Source organism: Microchirus variegatus (genome assembly GCF_963457635.1).
Source record: "Microchirus variegatus genome assembly, chromosome: 4".
In the NCBI taxonomy this organism is placed as follows: Eukaryota; Metazoa; Chordata; class Actinopteri; order Pleuronectiformes; family Soleidae; genus Microchirus; species Microchirus variegatus.
Genome location: NC_139805.1, coordinates 1,577,298 through 1,595,620, shown reverse-complemented (window position 1 = coordinate 1,595,620; position 18,323 = coordinate 1,577,298). Strand labels below are relative to the sequence as shown.

The window sequence follows — 18,323 nt, the reverse complement described above, 5'->3', positions numbered from 1 at the left end:
GCTGCGTTTTCAGTCCCATCAGAGGATCCCGGAGTTGTTAATTGTGCCAGAGAGGCATGTTTAAGCTCACTTATTGACTGTCGATCACCAGTGATGCAAACCATCTCAGCCACGAGGGCTGTGTTTACTAAATGTTTGCTGTTTGCTGGAAATGTAGCTTTCCCTCTTGTTTCTGGCAATGTATTGTAGTGATTGTTTTATTTTCTTTCTCTCTTCTTTTTTTTTTTGTTAACCTACACTCATTTGCTTCTCCAGGTTGTGCATTTGTAAAATACTCCTCTCACGCTGAAGCTCAGGCAGCCATCAGTGCACTACATGGCAGCCAGACGATGCCTGTGAGTACATTATACAGTAACTGTGTGTGTGTGTGTGTGTGAGCATGTAGATTTATGTGAGAGGTGAGTCACACAGAGAGACTGTAACACAGCACTTAATTACCTTCTTAAAGTAAAGCTATACCTTATTAATCCCTGTGAGGAAATGTGTCTTGTTATATATGACCCATCCTAAGTAATTCATTGTAACGGACACCAGAGGTGGCAAAAGAACTCACATTTTTTTACTTAAATAGAAGTATGAATGCTTGTGTAAAAAAAAAAAATGCTGATTCAGCATCTTTACTCAAGCAAAAGAAGGAACAGGCTCTGAAAGCTTATGTGCTTAAAGCTGTAGTGCATACATTTTAAAAATATAAGCTTATTTTCATTACATTTAAACCATAGTTCACACAGTGCTGATCATGTGCACGAGCTCCCCACGACTGTGTGTTTGTCAGTATATCGTCACTGGTTGCGCTTTGTTTTATGTCACGACAGATGTCAAACAGATTGGTTTCGTTCAGGAGTGCGACAGGAGAAATGCCTCTTGCCCCACCCGCTTCTGCACTGCTGTTGCACGCACAAACGCTCCCTGAGTTAGGTGTGATCGTGTTGTTTTAAAAAAGCCCCTTTTCTAAAAAAAGGAAGCGGAATGCAAATAATGTTGAATTGTTTTCCGTTCACATAGACCAAACAGTGCCAGAATAATAACGTCAACAGCAACAAAAGTTAAGCACTGCAGCATTAAGTACAAAAGTAAAAATGGAATAATGAACCTTTGACTTTATGATACCTCCTTCGATAGCTTGGCAGAATGAAAAAAAAAAAAGTTAAACACACACAAAACAGGATAGTTTTATTTGCTTATTAAATAATATGCACCAATGAAAAGTTGTGCCTCAATTTGCTCTCAATGACACTTTCTCTTTAATCTGCAGTTGACTTTGCCTCCTTATATTATCATTATTAGGGTTCGAGCACGACTGTGCAAGAAACCTATTGAAACTGAAAGAGTTATTATTATTATTACTATTATTGTTATTATTATTATTATTATGTCTCAGATCATCATCTGTGTAGGCTGAAAATAGTCTTAATGCTAAGAAAGCAGCAATCAGAGAAGAAGAAAAAATCAATAATACCCCTCACAAGGGGGCATGTGGTGGTGCAGTGGCTAGGATTGTGGGTCACCGCTTCAAATCCACTTAGACTAAGGGTCTTTCTGTGTGGAGTTTGCATGTGAGCTGATTCTTCCAGCTTCCTTCCACAGTCCCAAAATGCAGATTATGTTAAACGAATTGTGAGAGTGAGTGGCTGTTTCTCTATATAATGGCCTTACCCCCCAGGTCAGTTGGTATACTGTAAGTCCCATGTGGAATTTTAGTAACAAGCCTGTTTTGAGAATGTGAGGAGTAGAAAGTGCAAATATTTGTGTTTAAATGTCAGGAGTAAAAGTAACAAGGTGCCAACAAATTAAATCCAGTAAAGCACAGATACCTGGATGTTTTTACTTTGGAGCAATAACAATGTATTTGTACACGGTTACTTCCCAACTCTGATGGATGGACACTGTTGTTGATTTAGGAGAGGATGTGTGCAGGAGCAAATACAAGCCTGTGTCCACTAACATGCGCTGCTTGGTGTGTCTGTTTGTGTGGGTGGTCGGATGTGTGGGTGCACAGGGTGCGTCCTCCAGTCTGGTCGTCAAGTTTGCCGACACGGATAAGGAGCGCACCATCCGTCGCATGCAGCAAATGGCTGGTCAGATGGGCATCTTCAACCCCATGGCCCTGCAGTTTGGAGCCTACGGAGCCTACGCTCAGGCAAGACGCCCCGCAAAGCATCTTTTTTCCCCTCTACTTTAATTCATTCAATGAACCATGAAGTTTAAAGGGAAAGCCTGGCTCACTCGGAATAATAGTTTTTGCAAAAATGGTCAAATTTTCTCTTGTCATGATTTGGATTTTAGATTTTCAAATAGTGGGTCCTTATAGTGTTAAAAACAATGGGGAAATTGGGATTTAAAATATCTTAATTAATAGTGGTTTACAAAAAATAAAGCATCATAGGATTCAATACCTCAGTAGTAGTCTCAGTTTCCTGCCTCTATTTGGTTCACTTTACTTCTCCCACTCTTTCCCCTGTTGCTTCTCCGTCTTTACTCAGCCACTTCTAACTATCTATCCTCTTTCCTTTCATGAGGTTCATTATTCTCCAGCGTACTAACAACTCCATCTGTTCCACTGCACAGGTGCAGCAGCAGGCAGCATTGATGGCATCTGTCGGCCAGGGAGGCTACCTCAGTCCAATGGCAGCCTTTGCTGCCGCCCAGATGCAGCACATGGCGACTATCAATGGCCTCCCAGGAGCACCACTGACCCCCACGTCAGGTAAAAAACTAGTTGAAGATAATAGGTGAAAGGACTTTAGGCCTAATTGTGCAAATTTTGTTTTTTTTTAAAGCTGCAAAGTTTGCAGTGCAATTACAGGGAAGGAACTTGAAGGTTAACCTAGGAAATTTCAATAAAAGGTCCTGTGTATAAGAATTACTGACATCTAATGGTGAGACGAAAGGGTCCTCCTCTCCCCCTCCCTTTCCCACCCTTTCTCAAGCATGTCATGGACGACAGTATCCTTTGCATATCAGAAAGGATTTAATCAATCTTTCCCAACTCTCTCAACTCCAATAGTAAGCGAAGCCTTTCAAATGCCACAAAACATTTCACATGGTGGCACAAGGTGGCGCCCTCTGGCATGGCCCTTGTCATCAGTACATATTAAAGTCTTATTCTACAGATATAAAAAAACAATCAAATTTTATTTTAAAGTGATTATACGCTTGTACGAATATACATTGGTTGATTAAATTTCTGCCAATAAACCTTCATAAATGTTACACACTGGACCTTTAACTAAATTCAAAATGAAGAATTGTTTATACAAATTAACCAGAACACATAAACACAGAGCCCACACCTAAACTATGCTGTCAAAAAAAAAAAAAAATCCATTCAGTTGCTGGGCCTGTGCTGCATGCGTGTGTCGCAAACTAATGTAATTAAAGGGGCAGAAAAACAGCTTGAGTTTTATCCATGATATTTCCATCTGTGGAGTTAAATCTAATGAAACTGTGTCCTCGCATTTACTACGAAAGTGTGTCACGATTATCTGTTCAACACAGGTCATTAATGTTCTCCATTCTGCGTTCGCAAAGAGAACAATAGCCGTGCCTGCTGATCGGACAACTGGGAATGTAAAAGGATTAGAGTCCATTTCCAGAAGTGCCCCATTGCAATAAGGCAAAGTCTTGTACTAAAATGCTGAAAATTATGAATTAAAGAAAATAATTGCAAGTTAAATTGAGTTTTGTGGGGGGGGGGTTTTGTCAGCATAAACTGGACCCCCATTACATGCATATGCATCAGATATTAATCCCCGATGAAAAGTCTTTTAAGCGGCAAAAAGGTAATATGTGAATAATTGAATTACTCATTGTCATTGTAAATGAAAAGACAAGGGAACAACGAGCCGTAGATTTAAACTACAATGAAGACGCTACACTGTAAATATTTGTGGGTGACAGGAGTCCTAATGAACACAATACATGTGCGGCATGACATGCAATCATTTGCGGCAAAGACATAATTGGCACCCGTTTGATATCATCAACATTGTATCCACAATTCTCATGCAGTATGGCTAAGCTGTTGTGTCACAGTACCAGGCCTCACAGGGACCAGAAATCACCCCTGACATTTAGTGTCTTCACCGATCCACTGAACCGGCTCCTCTGACATTTCCAAGAGTTAGTAGATAGCCAGTCAAAGTAAAACTTCTCCATAATGTCTAAGGGGGGAGGGGGGAGGGCGAAGAAAAAAAGAAAATCACTGAAATGCTGCTGTGCCTCTCTTTCTTTGCCCGTGGCTGTAGGTGGCAGTACACCCCCAGGCATCAGCGCCCCCACAGTGACCAGCATTCCCTCCCCCATTAGTGTAAATGGTTTTACTGGCATGCCGCCCCCCCAGGCAAATGGGCAGCCACCTGCAGAGGCCGTCTTCACTAACGGAATACACCATTACCCTGGTAAGTCTGATAAATCTATTGATATGTATGCAAAAAAAAAGAAAAAAAAGATAGACATGTGGTATTGTAACAGGGAAGTGTGCATGCCGCTGGCCTACAGGCGTGACAAGCCTTGAAGCATGTTCAGGACAGATAAACATAGCCCACAGTCAGTGAGCATGTGGAGGAGATGAGCGTTTGGCAGAGGTGCTTATAGGCTACTGGAGCCTAAACATGCGCTTGTGTCATGAGCCGTGGTCGGTACCTTGTTGGTTCTGTTTGTGATGAGGTGGAGGAAAAACTGTCTTTTTTTCTTTACACTCTTGTCTCCCCAGTGTTACAGGAGGTGGTTTTTAGGGAGGACTCGGAGAAAAACGGCTTGGGCGTGGCTCCGCGAAGTTGTTTTGGGGTTCAGGGTGGCTGCTTCCTCTCCTCTCTCTCTGAAGGTAGCACTCCCTGCCCCTATTCCCCTCTCCCTCCCTCTTTCCTGTCCCTTCTCTTCCCTCCCCCAACCCCACCACCCTCTTAATCAATGTGCTCAAATAAGATCTTGAGCTTGTACAATAATGTTGGGAAATCATTTTCGAAGCATGTGGTTCTATCTGTGTAAACTTGCACAAGGAATTGAAGTTTGTGAATGTGTAGAAACGATTTGTAGATGTGGAGGGAGGGGAAACATTTCCCATCCAAAGCTGAAGACTATACTGGTTCTGTTTATTTACATCCATCCGTGATCTAAGTGGACAGATTTAAGTTTGTCCGTTCATACCCTTCAGACTTCCCCGCATTGTAATCTTTCTGTTCAGGTGTATCTGTTGTCAGTGTGCCAGAGAATGAGAGAAAAAATAGTCAGGATGGGCTGAGTTTGACAATTCACACACACAAGTTGTTAAGCATGTAAAAAGGATAGTGTGTGGCAATCAGTGTTGCAAACAAATCTAGCCTGAGAAATAAACCGTATATAAAAACATGTGCCGGTTGAAGCTTGTCTCAATCACTAGTTTCAGGTTTTTCTTCAATGGCACTAGATGTCAGGTATGTGCCCATTTAGAGTTTGATTGACAGCTGGTATCATCCAATAGGTGCCTGGTTGCAAATGACATCTGTGAATTTGTGGTTGTCAAACCTAAACACGGCACCGACCAAATCGCCAATCTTGAAGCTTCAAAGCGGGAATTCAGATTCTTATGTTGCCTCAATAACTTCCCTTCACTGTGAAAGTGCAGGAGGTCAGAGGACGTCAGCGTAGGAAGCGCTCTTTAATGCACCCTTAGGTTGCGCTGCATTCAAACCCCCTCTGAAAGTCAGATCAGATCTGAATGCACCCAATTGGTCATGAATGTGTCCTCTACGGTGGCCGACAGGGGCAAATGCACTGCAAACCCCAAAACACCAGCAAATCGGAAAACACTGGCAAGTAAAAAAAACGCCAGCAAATAAGAAAACACCGGCAAGTAAGAAGTCGGTCGAAGACCTGCACGACAGCGCCCCCCACAGACCTGGAGAACTTCCGTTTTGTTACTTGCTGGTTTCACATTATTTCTTTTTTTATAAAGGTTACAGTTCTATTTAATTTTACAGCAGCGTAAGTAGTGCTTTGAACATGGTTTCTCTCTACCTCTGTGTGCCACACACATATATGCAGCAGTCATGTAGACACACATAACCAAAGTTCAGGGTGGGAGAAGCCAAGTCTGATCTCATGTGAACCAGGTCAAAGAGTCCCAATGCCAACACTGGCAAAAATGAAAGGCCTCACACACATAAAACCCACAGGGTCCATTTCCAATGTCTTGAATACAATTATTTAGGCACATAAAAGTACTGTGGATGTCAGTTTTCACTTATCTCTACACACAAAGGTGTTACTTCCCTGGAGAATGGTAGATACCACTTTCACTATCAAAGTAAAACACACCTGAACATTGTTTCTCTACTGTACTATAGTCATTTCAGTTATTGTCAGAGAGTAACAATTATATTGTTTTTATCTTGTCTTATTGCTAAAGGTCGTCAAGGCTTGAGATGACAGCTTCTTATCACGACTGTAGCGACCAAACGTCATGGTCATTATTATTTCAATGTGCTGAAACAGCACCATAAACCTTGGATTGTGTCTGTGTGTAAGAGCGTGATATGACACTAATTTATCTTTGTCTCGTTTAAGTACACGCTCGGCTTGCATAAATGAGAGAATACAAGATGGAGACAGTGCTTGCAATCATAAAGACAGGGGCTTGTTGTTGGAGTCTGTTATGGTTCTCCCACTGGAACGCCTCACTTCACTTTAAATGTGCTAATAATTACACTACACAACACATTATTTTTCATTGAGTGGATAAAGCAACATGAAGGTGTGCTTGTAGGTAACGCCAAGAGCTTCTCTTAACATTTCTGAAAAGCTATTAGCAAGGTAGACAGACGAGGCGGCGAAGCACTGCTCCTTTAACAATGCAGAATACAGCATCTCATTTCATCTATCTTCAAGCGTCTACATGGGATTTTAAGTTAAGTTTTTTTTTTTTTTTTTTTTCTTGTTGTATAGTCTGACTTGCCCACCTGCAGATCCAAACACTGGCATATTTTAATTTGATTATGCTGCTATCACATCTTCTGATCTACATCCATCAGAGCAGCACAGGGAGCTATTGTCTTCGATCCCAGGACTTATTATTACTTATTGTCAGCTCCAAGAGTCTGTACTGAGTTATAGAAAATAAGGTGATTTAAATATACAGCTTCTTCTTACTGGAACAAACATCTGAATTGGCTGAAATGAAAGGATCTGGTCTCTTTGGACACTTTTAAAGTATGTTTTTAAATGACTTTAAATGAGACAGAAACATTTGGTTGTAGATGTTTTGCCTGAATGCCCTTTTATTGATTTTATAGAAAAATGCTGATAAATGTTAAAATACAGTGGTGTTAATAAGTAAAGTCAGCTACGGACATTCACACGAGGCCATGTATTTATTCATCATCCTCCTCTTTCTCACATGATATACTTCAGAGACTGGTATAACAAACATTTGATTGAGATGGAGTGAGAGAAGGTGACACTAATTATTATTATGTGATGTATTTATTTAGTTATTTGTTTAAGTTTGTACACACACCAGAGCAAGCTTGCATACCACTGTCTTGGCTTTAGGACAGGAGATTTTTATTCCTGGTGAGATAAAGTTCCAATAATATATATATATTTATATATATATATATATATATATTTCGACTTTATTTTATGTCTTGTCTACACATTCACAAACTGACTCATGCACGTTTTCTGACAGCTTTGCAGAGAATGAATTGGATCGTGACAATTGCTTCATTTAAAATGATTTCTCAACATGATGGCACAGGCTTCAACATTTCACAGAGCATTTATTTGATGGTTAGTTTTTTCCCCGTTCTGTTAATCCACGGTGTGTTCAGTATTTCTATGGTTTTTGGTGACAGTGGGTTTCTTGGTATGTGTACGTGTGTGTGTGTGTTTTCTCAGTGGTGTACTTGATGTGCATGTATACTCTGTGTACAGATGGAGGCAGTTGTAAAGTGTGGTGCAGCGTCTGTGGTAGTAACCAGTGTGTTTAGACTGCGGGGAGAAATGTTCACCTCTCATTTTTAAATAATTAACTGTGTCTCTCACATGTGAAGTCCTAGCAACAGGTGCATCCAGTGTTGTGATTGTCGTGTTTTTCTCCAGAGTTTGTGTATACCAGCCAATAGGTATGATACTTTTTCCCCATTCCTGTGGTGACTGTGGCGCCGTGTATTGTTTTTCTTTGTTGTTAAGTATGGTCCTTTTTGTGTGCACTTTTCTGCTTTTAATGCTTTCGGAGGTGCATTGATTAACATTCCCAGTAAAAGAGGAAAATAAATTCTGAATTCAATTCCTCACACAATAAAAACGGGGAGAGTTGAGGCCTCACCATTCGGTTTTCTAACCATTCTGCTTCTCTTCTCCCTTCATCTCTCCTTCCCCTCGCCCATTTTATACATTACTCTCGCCCTTCCTCCATGCCCTCTCCACATCTACATTCTCCCTTCGTCACACTGTGCCCAACTCACACACATACACCCCTCCATCATCCGACCATCCACACTCCCCTTCACCTCCTCCTCCTTCTTCTTCTCCTCTCTGTGTCTCTGTTGGAGCAGCTCAAAGTCCCACTGCAGCTGATCCTCTCCAGCAGGCTTACACAGGAGTCCAGCAGTATGCAGGTCTGTCTGTCACTCTCATAGTATGTGTGTGTGTTGGTGTGTGTGTGTGTGTGTGAGAGAGAGTGAGAGAGAGAGAGCAATGAAAGCAGCAAGATAAAATTGTTGCCTTTGTTTTAATTTGAATTTTGATCATGTAACATTAAGTCTTTCAGTGTCTCTGCATCAATTTATTCTTGCAGGTGTGTGTGTGTGTATGTGTGTGTGTGTGTGTGTTCTTGTACTTGCAGCATACTGAGGACCAGTGAGGGTTTTTAACCAACAAAGTGAGGTCATTTTTACGCAGTGAGGACATTTTGGCCGGTCCTCACTTTGTATTCATTGAAATCACTTCCTTAGGTTGCTATAACATGCTATACTCAATTTGTCAAAAAAAATAAATAATTTTGGACCAAAAATTTTGGGTCAAATTTTTTTTTAAATTTTGGAGTCTGACTGTCTGACTGAATGTTTTTTTTATGTTGGTCGACATAGTATAGTATGACGTTTTTGTAAAATTTTGAACCAAAAATGTTTTGTCAAAGATTTTTTTAATTTTTGGACGAGATAGTATAGTATGACGTTTTTGTAAAATTTTGCACCAAAAATTTTTGGTCCAAATGTTTTCTTTTTATTTTGGTCGATATAGTATAGTATGACGTTTTTGTAAAAATTTTGGACCAACATTTTTTGGTCAAAATTTTTTTTTTTTTTTGGTCGATATAGTATAGTATGACGTTTTTGTTAAATTTTGGAACAAAAATTTTTGGCCAAAATATTTTTTTTTATTTTGGTCGACATAGTATAGTATGACGTTTTTGTAAAATTTTGGACCAAAAATTTTTGGTCAAAATGTTTTTTTTTAATTTTGGTCGACATAGTATAGTATGACGTTTTTGTAGAATTTTGGACCAAAAATGTTTTGTCACAGATTTTTTCAATTTTTGGACGACATAGTATAGTATGACGTCTTTGTAAAATTTTGGACCAAAAATTTTGGTCAAAATGTTTTTTTTATGTTGGTCGACATAGTATAGTATGACGTTTTTGTAAAATTTTGGACCAAACATTTTGGGTCAAAATGTTTTTATTTGTTTTGGTCGACATAGTATGGTATGATGTTTTTGTAAAATTTTGGACCAAAAATTTTGGGTCAAAATGTTTTTTTTATTTTGGTCGACATAGATAAGTATGACGTTTTTGTAAAATTTTGGACCAAAAATGTTTTGTCAAAGATTTTTTCAATTTTTGGACGACATAGTATAGTATGACGTTTTTGTAAAATTTTGCACCAAAAATTTTTGGTCAAAATGTTTTCTTTTTATTTTGGTCGATATAGTATAGTATCACGTTTTTGTAAAATTTTGGACCAAAAATTTTTGGTCAAAATGTTTTTATTTTATTTTGGTCGACATAGTATAGTATGACGTTTTTGTAAAATTTTGGAACAAAATTTTGGGTCAAAAATGTTTTTTTTAATTTTGGTCGACATAGTATAGTATGACGATTTTGTAAAATTTTGGACCAAAAATGTTTTGTCACAGATTTTTTAAATTTTTGGACGACATAGTGTAGTATGACGTCTTTGTAAAATTTTGGACCAACAATTTTTTGTCAAAATGTTTTTTTTTATGTTGGTCGACATAGTATAGTATGACGTTTTTGTAAAATTTTGGATCAAACATTTTTGGTCAAAATGTTTTTTGTTTTTTTTTGGTCGACATAGTATAGTATGACGTTTTTGTAAAATTTTGGACCAAAAATTTTTGGTCAAAATGTTTTTATTTGTTTTGGTCGACATAGTATGGTATGACGTTTTTGTAAAATTTTGCACCAAAAATTTTTGGTCAAAATGTTTTCTTTTTATTTTGGTCGACATAGTATAGTATGACGTTTTTGTAAAATTTTGCACCAAACATTTTTGGTCAAAATGTTTTTTTTTATTTTGGTCGACATAGTATAGTATGACGTTTTTGTAAAATTTTGGACCAAAATTTTTTGGTCAAAATGTTATTTTTTTTTATTTTGGTCGACATAGTATAGTCGATAGTCCAAAATTTTTGGGTCAAAATGTTTTTTTTTATTTTGGACGACAGTATAGTATGACGTTTTTGTAAAAATTTTGGACCAACATTTTTTGGCCAAAATATTTTTAAATTTTGGTCGACATAGTATAGTATGATGTTTTTGTAAAATTTTGGACCAAAAATGTTTTGTCAAAGATTTTTTCAATTTTTGGACGACATAGTATAGTATGACGTTTTTGTTAAATTTTGGAACAAAAATGTTTTGTCAAAATGTTTTTTTTTATGTTGGTCGACATAGTATAGTATGACGTTTTTGTAAAATTTTGAACCAAAACATTTTGGTCAAAATGTTTTTTTAAATTTTGGTCGACATAGTATAGTATGACGTTTTTGTTAAATTTTGGAACAAAAATTTTGGGCCAAAATGTTTTTTTTTATTTTGGTCGACAGTATAGTATTACGTTTTTGTAAAATTTTGGACCAAAAAATTTTGGTCAAAATATTTTTTTAAATTTTGGTCGACATAGTATAGTATGACGTTTTTGTAAAATTTTGGACCAAAAATGTTTTGTCAAAATGTTTTTTTTTATGTTGGTCGACATAGTATAGTATGACGTTTTTGTAAAAATTTTGGACCAACATTTTTTGGCCAAAATATTTTTAAATTTTGGTCGACATAGTATAGTATGATGTTTTTGTAAAATTTTGGACCAAAAATGTTTTGTCAAAGATTTTTTCAATTTTTGGACGACATAGTATAGTATGACGTTTTTGTTAAATTTTGGAACAAAAATGTTTTGTCAAAATGTTTTTTTTTATGTTGGTCGACATAGTATAGTATGACGTTTTTGTAAAATTTTGAACCAAAACATTTTGGTCAAAATGTTTTTTTAAATTTTGGTCGACATAGTATAGTATGACGTTTTTGTTAAATTTTGGAACAAAAATTTTGGGCCAAAATGTTTTTTTTTATTTTGGTCGACAGTATAGTATTACGTTTTTGTAAAATTTTGGACCAAAAAATTTTGGTCAAAATATTTTTTTAAATTTTGGTCGACATAGTATAGTATGACGTTTTTGTAAAATTTTGGACCAAAAATGTTTTGTCAAAATGTTTTTTTTTATGTTGGTCGACATAGTATAGTATGACGTTTTTGTAAAATTTTGGACCAAAAATGTTTTGTCAAAATGTTTTTTTTTATGTTGGTCGACATAGTATAGTATGACGTTTTTGTAAAATTTTGGACCAAAAATGTTTCGTCAAAGATTTTTTCAATTTTTGGACGACATAGTATAGTATGACGTTTTTGTAAAATTTTGGACCAAAATTTTTTGGCCAAAATGTTTTTTTTTTATTTTGGTCGACATAGTATAGTATTACGTTTTTGTAAAATTTTGGACCAAAAAATTTTGGTCAAAATGTTTTTTTAAATTTTGGACGACATAGTATAGTATGACGTTTTTGTTAAATTTTGGAACAAAAATTTTTGGCCAAAATGTTTTTTTTTATTTTGGTCGACATAGTATAGTATTACGTTTTTGTAAAATTTTGAACCAAAACATTTTGGTCAAAATGTTTTTTTAAATTTTGGTCGACATAGTATAGTATGACGTTTTTGTTAAATTTTGGAACAAAAATTTTGGGCCAAAATGTTTTTTTTTATTTTGGTCGACAGTATAGTATGACGTTTTTGTAAAATTTTGGACCAAAAATGTTTTGTCAAAATGTTTTTTTTTATGTTGGTCGACATAGTATAGTATGACGTTTTTGTAAAATTTTGGACCAAAAATGTTTTGTCAAAATGTTTTTTTTTATGTTGGTCGACATAGTATAGTATGACGTTTTTGTAAAATTTTGGACCAAAAATGTTTCGTCAAAGATTTTTTCAATTTTTGGACGACATAGTATAGTATGACGTTTTTGTAAAATTTTGGACCAAAAATTTTTGGCCAAAATGTTTTTTTTTTATTTTGGTCGACATAGTATAGTATTACGTTTTTGTAAAATTTTGGACCAAAAATGTTTTGTCAAAATGTTTTTTTTTATGTTGGTCGACATAGTATAGTATGACGTTTTTGTAAAATTTTGGACCAAAAATGTTTTGTCAAAATGTTTTTTTTTATGTTGGTCGACATAGTATAGTATGACGTTTTTGTAAAATTTTGGACCAAAAATGTTTCGTCAAAGATTTTTTCAATTTTTGGACGACATAGTATAGTATGACGTTTTTGTAAAATTTTGGACCAAAAATTTTTGGCCAAAATGTTTTTTTTTTATTTTGGTCGACATAGTATAGTATTACGTTTTTGTAAAATTTTGGACCAAAAAATTTTGGTCAAAATGTTTTTTTAAATTTTGGTCAACATAGTATAGTATGACGTTTTTGTAAAATTTTGGACCAAAAATGTTTTGTCAAAATGTTTTTTTTTTATGTTGGTCGACATAGTATAGTATGACGTTTTTGTAAAATTTTGGACCAAAAATGTTTCGTCAAAGATTTTTTTAAATTTTGGTCGACATAGTATAGTATGATGTTTTTGTAAAATTTTGGACCAAAAATGTTTTGTCAAAATGTTTTTTTTATGTTGGTCGACATAGTATAGTATGACGTTTTTGTAAAATTTTGGACCAAAAATGTTTTGTCAAAATGTTTTTTTTTATGTTGGTCGACATAGTATAGTATGACGTTTTTGTAAAATTTTGGACCAAAAATGTTTCGTCAAAGATTTTTTTAAATTTTGGACGACATAGTATAGTATGACGTTTTTGTTAAATTTTGGAACAAAAATTTTGGGCCAAAATGTTTTTTTAAATTTTGGTCGACATAGCATAGTATGACGTTTTTGTTAAATTTTGGAACAAAAATTTTGGGCCAAAATGTTTTTTTTTATTTTGGTCGACATAGTATAGTATTACGTTTTTGTAAAATTTTGGACCAAAAAATTTTGGTCAAAATGTTTTTTTAAATTTTGGTCGACAGTATAGTATGACGTTTTTGTAAAATTTTGGACCAAAAATGTTTTGTCAAAATGTTTTTTTTTATGTTGGTCGACATAGTATAGTATGACGTTTTTGTAAAATTTTGGACCAAAAATGTTTTGTCAAAATGTTTTTTTTTATGTTGGTCGACATAGTATAGTATGACGTTTTTGTAAAATTTTGGACCAAAAATGTTTCGTCAAAGATTTTTTCAATTTTTGGACGACATAGTATAGTATGACGTTTTTGTAAAATTTTGGACCAAAAATTTTTGGCCAAAATGTTTTTTTAAATTTTGGTCAACATAGTATAGTATGACGTTTTTGTAAAATTTTGGACCAAAAAATTTTGGTCAAAATGTTTTTTTAAATTTTGGTCAACATAGTATAGTATGATGTTTTTGTAAAATTTTGGACCAAAAAGGTTTTGTCAAAATGTTTTTTTTTATGTTGGTCGACATAGTATAGTATGACGTTTTTGTAAAATTTTGGACCAAAAATGTTTCGTCAAAGATTTTTTTAAATTTTGGTCGACATAGTATAGTATGATGATTTTGTAAAATTTCGGACCAAAAATGTTTTGTCAAAGATTTTTTCAATTTTTGGACGACATAGTATAGTATGACGTTTTTGTTAAATTTTGGAACAAAAATTTTTGGCCAAAATGTTTTTTTAAATTTTGGTCAACATAGTATAGTATGACGTTTTTGTAAAATTTTGGAACAAAAATGTTTTGTCAAAATGTTTTTTTTTATGTTGGTCGACATAGTATAGTATGACGTTTTTGTAAAATTTTGGACCAAAAGTGTTTCGTCAAAGATTTTTTTAAATTTTGGACGACATAGTATAGTATGAAGTTTTTGTTAAATTTTGGAACAAAAATTTTTGGCCAAAATGTTTTTTTTTATTTTGGTCGACATAGTATAGTATTACGTTTTTGTAAAATTTTGGTCAAAATGTTTTTTTAAATTTTGGTCGACATAGTATAGTATGACGTTTTTGTTAAATTTTGGAACAAAAATTTTGGGCCAAAATGTTTTTTTTTATTTTGGTCGACATAGTATAGTATTACTTTTTTGTAAAATTTTGGACCAAAAATGTTTTGTCAAAATGTTTTTTTTTATGTTGGTCGACATAGTATAGTATGACGTTTTTGTAAAATTTTGGACCAAAAATGTTTTGTCAAAATGTTTTTTTTTATGTTGGTCGACATAGTATAGTATGACGTTTTTGTAAAATTTTGGACGAAAAATGTTTTGTCAAAATGTTTTTTTTTATGTTGGTCGACATAGTATAGTATGACGTTTTTGTAAAATTTTGGACCAAAAATGTTTCGTCGAAGATTTTTTCAATTTTTGGACGACATAGTATAGTATGACGTTTTTGTAAAATTTTGGACCAAAAATTTTTGGTCAAAATGTTTTTTTATTTTTTTTTGGTCGACATAGTATAGTATGACGTTTTTGTAAAATTTTGGACCAAACATTTTTAAAAAAGTAGTTCTTTGTAGATGTCATTCATGAAGTATATATTTGTAATTGTGTTACAAATATATAAAGTGGAAATGCTGGTCCTCAGTATGCAGCAAGTACAAGAATTTGTGTGTGTGTGTGTGTAACCTGCAGCCTCTATATTGTCTGTTATCTGATCAATTGCCTGCTGTGGCCCTGCATATATCACATTGTTTATACGTATCCAAGTGTATGTGTGAGTGGTCATGACTGTTATCTGATCCGTGCTGTGTATGTGTGTGTGTGTGTGTGTGCACGTGTGTGTGTCTCAGCAGCCTACCCCGCTGCATATGGCCAGATCGGCCAGGCCTTCCCCCACCCTCCACCCATCATTCCACAGCAACAACGAGAAGGTAACGCCGCATTTACTCCTTTAATATTCATATATGCTGCACACATATACTCATATTTACCTCCACGACATTCATCTTTTATGTAGCCGTGGAAGAAACAGGCATGTTTGAAGTATCCTGGCAATTCCCAGCCCTCATTTTGTTTCCAGGCATGATTTCACCTCTTGCCAGGAAAATCAATCAAAAGTGAAATATTCAGATACACATGAGACACATGATAGAAGAATAAAGAACATGTTGAATAATTATATGCACATCTGACTGTACATCAGTCTGAAATTATGTCTCAAATGTGTCATCTTTCAATACATGAAATGAAAGAAAGAATATTGAAAAGTTATTCTTGCTGTAGCTTCCCTAACTTTTGCTTCACTAATACCAGACACAGAGTTTCAAACTGAGCTGTAAAACTACTTTTGAACTCAATGACCTCCTGGTATTAGACAGCAATGCTTGGGACCGTACTGCCCCCTTGTGGAAAATAAACAACAAAATACAAATCAGTGTAACAGCTGTGGCGTCCCAGGGGTTACCATTTAAGCATTTAGTCATTCAATTAGTGATACCTGAAAGCTGTGAATACTAAACCTGAGTTTTTCATTAAAGCTCAAACTGTCAAACAGTTGAAAGGACCCAGAGCTATTGTCCATTAATGACTGTGCCTGTTGACAGTGAGTGATTGTTGCCACGTTGGCTCGGAAAGTGAGTTATCTATCAATCTAACAGTTGCAGATTCATTTCTCATCAATCAATTAATCAACTTATTTTGGGTTACTTACATTTACAAATGCTACATTGAGGTTCTATTACTTTAAATCAGTGTAAAGAACTCAATACATGTTTTATCCTGGGGGCCAATGAGCATTTGAGTCTGATCAAAGGGGGCCAGTTCAGTTCAGTGGTGAGTGGGCTATAAGAATTAAACATAGAATTAAAACACAATATCTTGTCATGATATTTTAATAAAGATATTCATTTGATTTTTCCTTCACGATGATATTTCACAGAAAATGTGCTTGTTATGATAGGGAACTATATACTTCACAATAAAAACATAGTCATGATATAATAAATATATTATTTTCAAAAACAGTGAGATAAATCTAAGATAATAATAATGATAATGTGGGCAACTGTAACAAAAACTATTTTGCTTTAGCATTCTCTTGCTCCTCCTGCCATTGACAAGTTTCAACAATTTCCATTTTCCTTCTTTATCTGACCTTTGTCCTCTATCTTTTCTGCTCTTTCCTTGTCTTTTTTTCTGTGTGTGTGTGTGTGTGTGTGTGTGTGTGTTGTGGTGTGCAGGACCAGAGGGTTGTAACCTGTTTATCTACCACCTCCCTCAGGAGTTTGGGGATGGAGAGCTGATGCAGATGTTCCTACCTTTCGGTAATGTCATCTCCTCCAAAGTGTTTGTGGATCGGGCGACAAACCAAAGTAAATGCTTTGGTGGGTAAAAATGAACAAAACCAAAAGAATATTGGTTATTTACTCTTATTATTCTCTCTTTTTTTTTTACTAATCACCTTCTTTACTGCAGTCGACACCCCCTCCCTTTCCTAACCTCTCAAAACCTTTGCTTTAAAAAAAAAAAAAAATCAGTGGAGGATTTCTCTGCAGTTGTGCACAAGCTGGAATGGAGAATGAGCATTTCTGGATTGCTCTATCAATCATTCAAGCTGTTTTCTTTTGAAGCTCTGCTTAATTTCTTATTTTTTGATGAATATCTCAGCAGTGCATTCAGAAAGTATTCAGACTCCTTCACCTTTTTTTTTTTTATGATGCTGCAGCCTTATGGTTTAATCTTTAAAATTATGTTTTTCTCTCTGTAAAAACTCAATGTCCCATAATGAAAAAGCCAAACGAGTAGTTATAAAAAAAATTTAATTTAAATATACTTGAATGGATCTAAGTGAATCTGATAATTTTTCTTTCCTGGAACTGAAGCATATCCTCCGGCCATGAATGTGGTGTTTTCTTTATTGTTTCAAAAATAAATAATCATATTGATACAAGTATTCAGACCTAACTCCACTTACTTAAAGCAAGCGATTACATCCTTGAGTTTTTTTCAGTATGCTGGAGCCAGCTTTGCAAACATGGATTTGAATCGTCTTCTGTCGTAGTTCTCTGCAGAGCCTCTCCAGCTCAGGTCGATAGCCATTTTTTTTTTTTTAAACCTTTCCTCAAGAGATATTTTACTGATTTTAAACGAGGTCACTGAGACTTTCATAGAGTTCTCATAGAATCCTAAATGTGGCTGTGTGATTATTCGGGTCATTTTCTGCTGGAAGGTGAACCTTGGGCCCAGTCTGATTTTCTGAGCACTGGTTTCCATTCATTAGATTCATGTTTGCCACACTCTCTGGAGCCCTTTAGACCAAAAGTCTCAAACTCAAATTTAATGCAGCCTGCCACTTAATATCCAGCTGTAATTAGTTGTTTTCTGTGATTTAATGATCAATTTTGCATCTTAAATATTTTTTTTTTTCTCATTGTTAACTCAGTCCTTTTCAAAAGGAACACTTTTATTCTGAAACTCCTCATTGTTCTTGCAATATTTCATTGTGATGTCATTTTGGACAGTCAAAAAGGAGACCAGCCCCCTCCTGACCAGACAGATGCTCAGTGGCCCCAATGTCATTTCTTGAGTCTTTGAGACCCCTGCTTTCACATCTTCCACAGTAGAGCCTTCCATCTGGCAGCTCTGTTATAAAGCATGGATCGGTGATGTGCTACAGTGATGTTGTCTTTCTGGAAGTTTTCTTCCATCTCTACACAGGAGCTCAGCCAGGATGACCGTTGTGTTCTTGCCCTCATCCCCATTTGTTAAATCCAAATAGTCCAAAAAAATGTAACCCTCAGTCCTTTCCC

The 18,323-nt window shown here is 35.4% G+C and overlaps 1 protein-coding gene across 2 annotated transcripts in view; it reads left to right on the top strand.

Annotated features, from left to right (window-relative positions):
- Positions 1-18,323, top strand: part of celf4 (CUGBP, Elav-like family member 4) — a gene marked incomplete at both ends in the record, with an annotated part of 118,033 nt that overhangs the window by 97,929 nt on the left and 1,781 nt on the right. Inside the window, 8 exons of one of the 2 annotated variants that reach the window (XM_083888372.1) lie at positions 256-335; positions 2,000-2,140; positions 2,569-2,707; positions 4,248-4,400; positions 4,715-4,825; positions 8,538-8,600; positions 15,369-15,446; positions 16,755-16,898. In XM_083888372.1, coding sequence (XP_083744498.1) covers positions 256-335; positions 2,000-2,140; positions 2,569-2,707; positions 4,248-4,400; positions 4,715-4,825; positions 8,538-8,600; positions 15,369-15,446; positions 16,755-16,898 — 909 coding nt within the window. Of the gene's footprint in view, positions 1-255; positions 336-1,999; positions 2,144-2,568; positions 2,708-4,247; positions 4,401-4,714; positions 4,826-8,537; positions 8,625-15,365; positions 15,447-16,754; positions 16,899-18,323 lie in introns of both variants that reach the window. The other variant, XM_083888371.1, reaches the window with a different exon arrangement.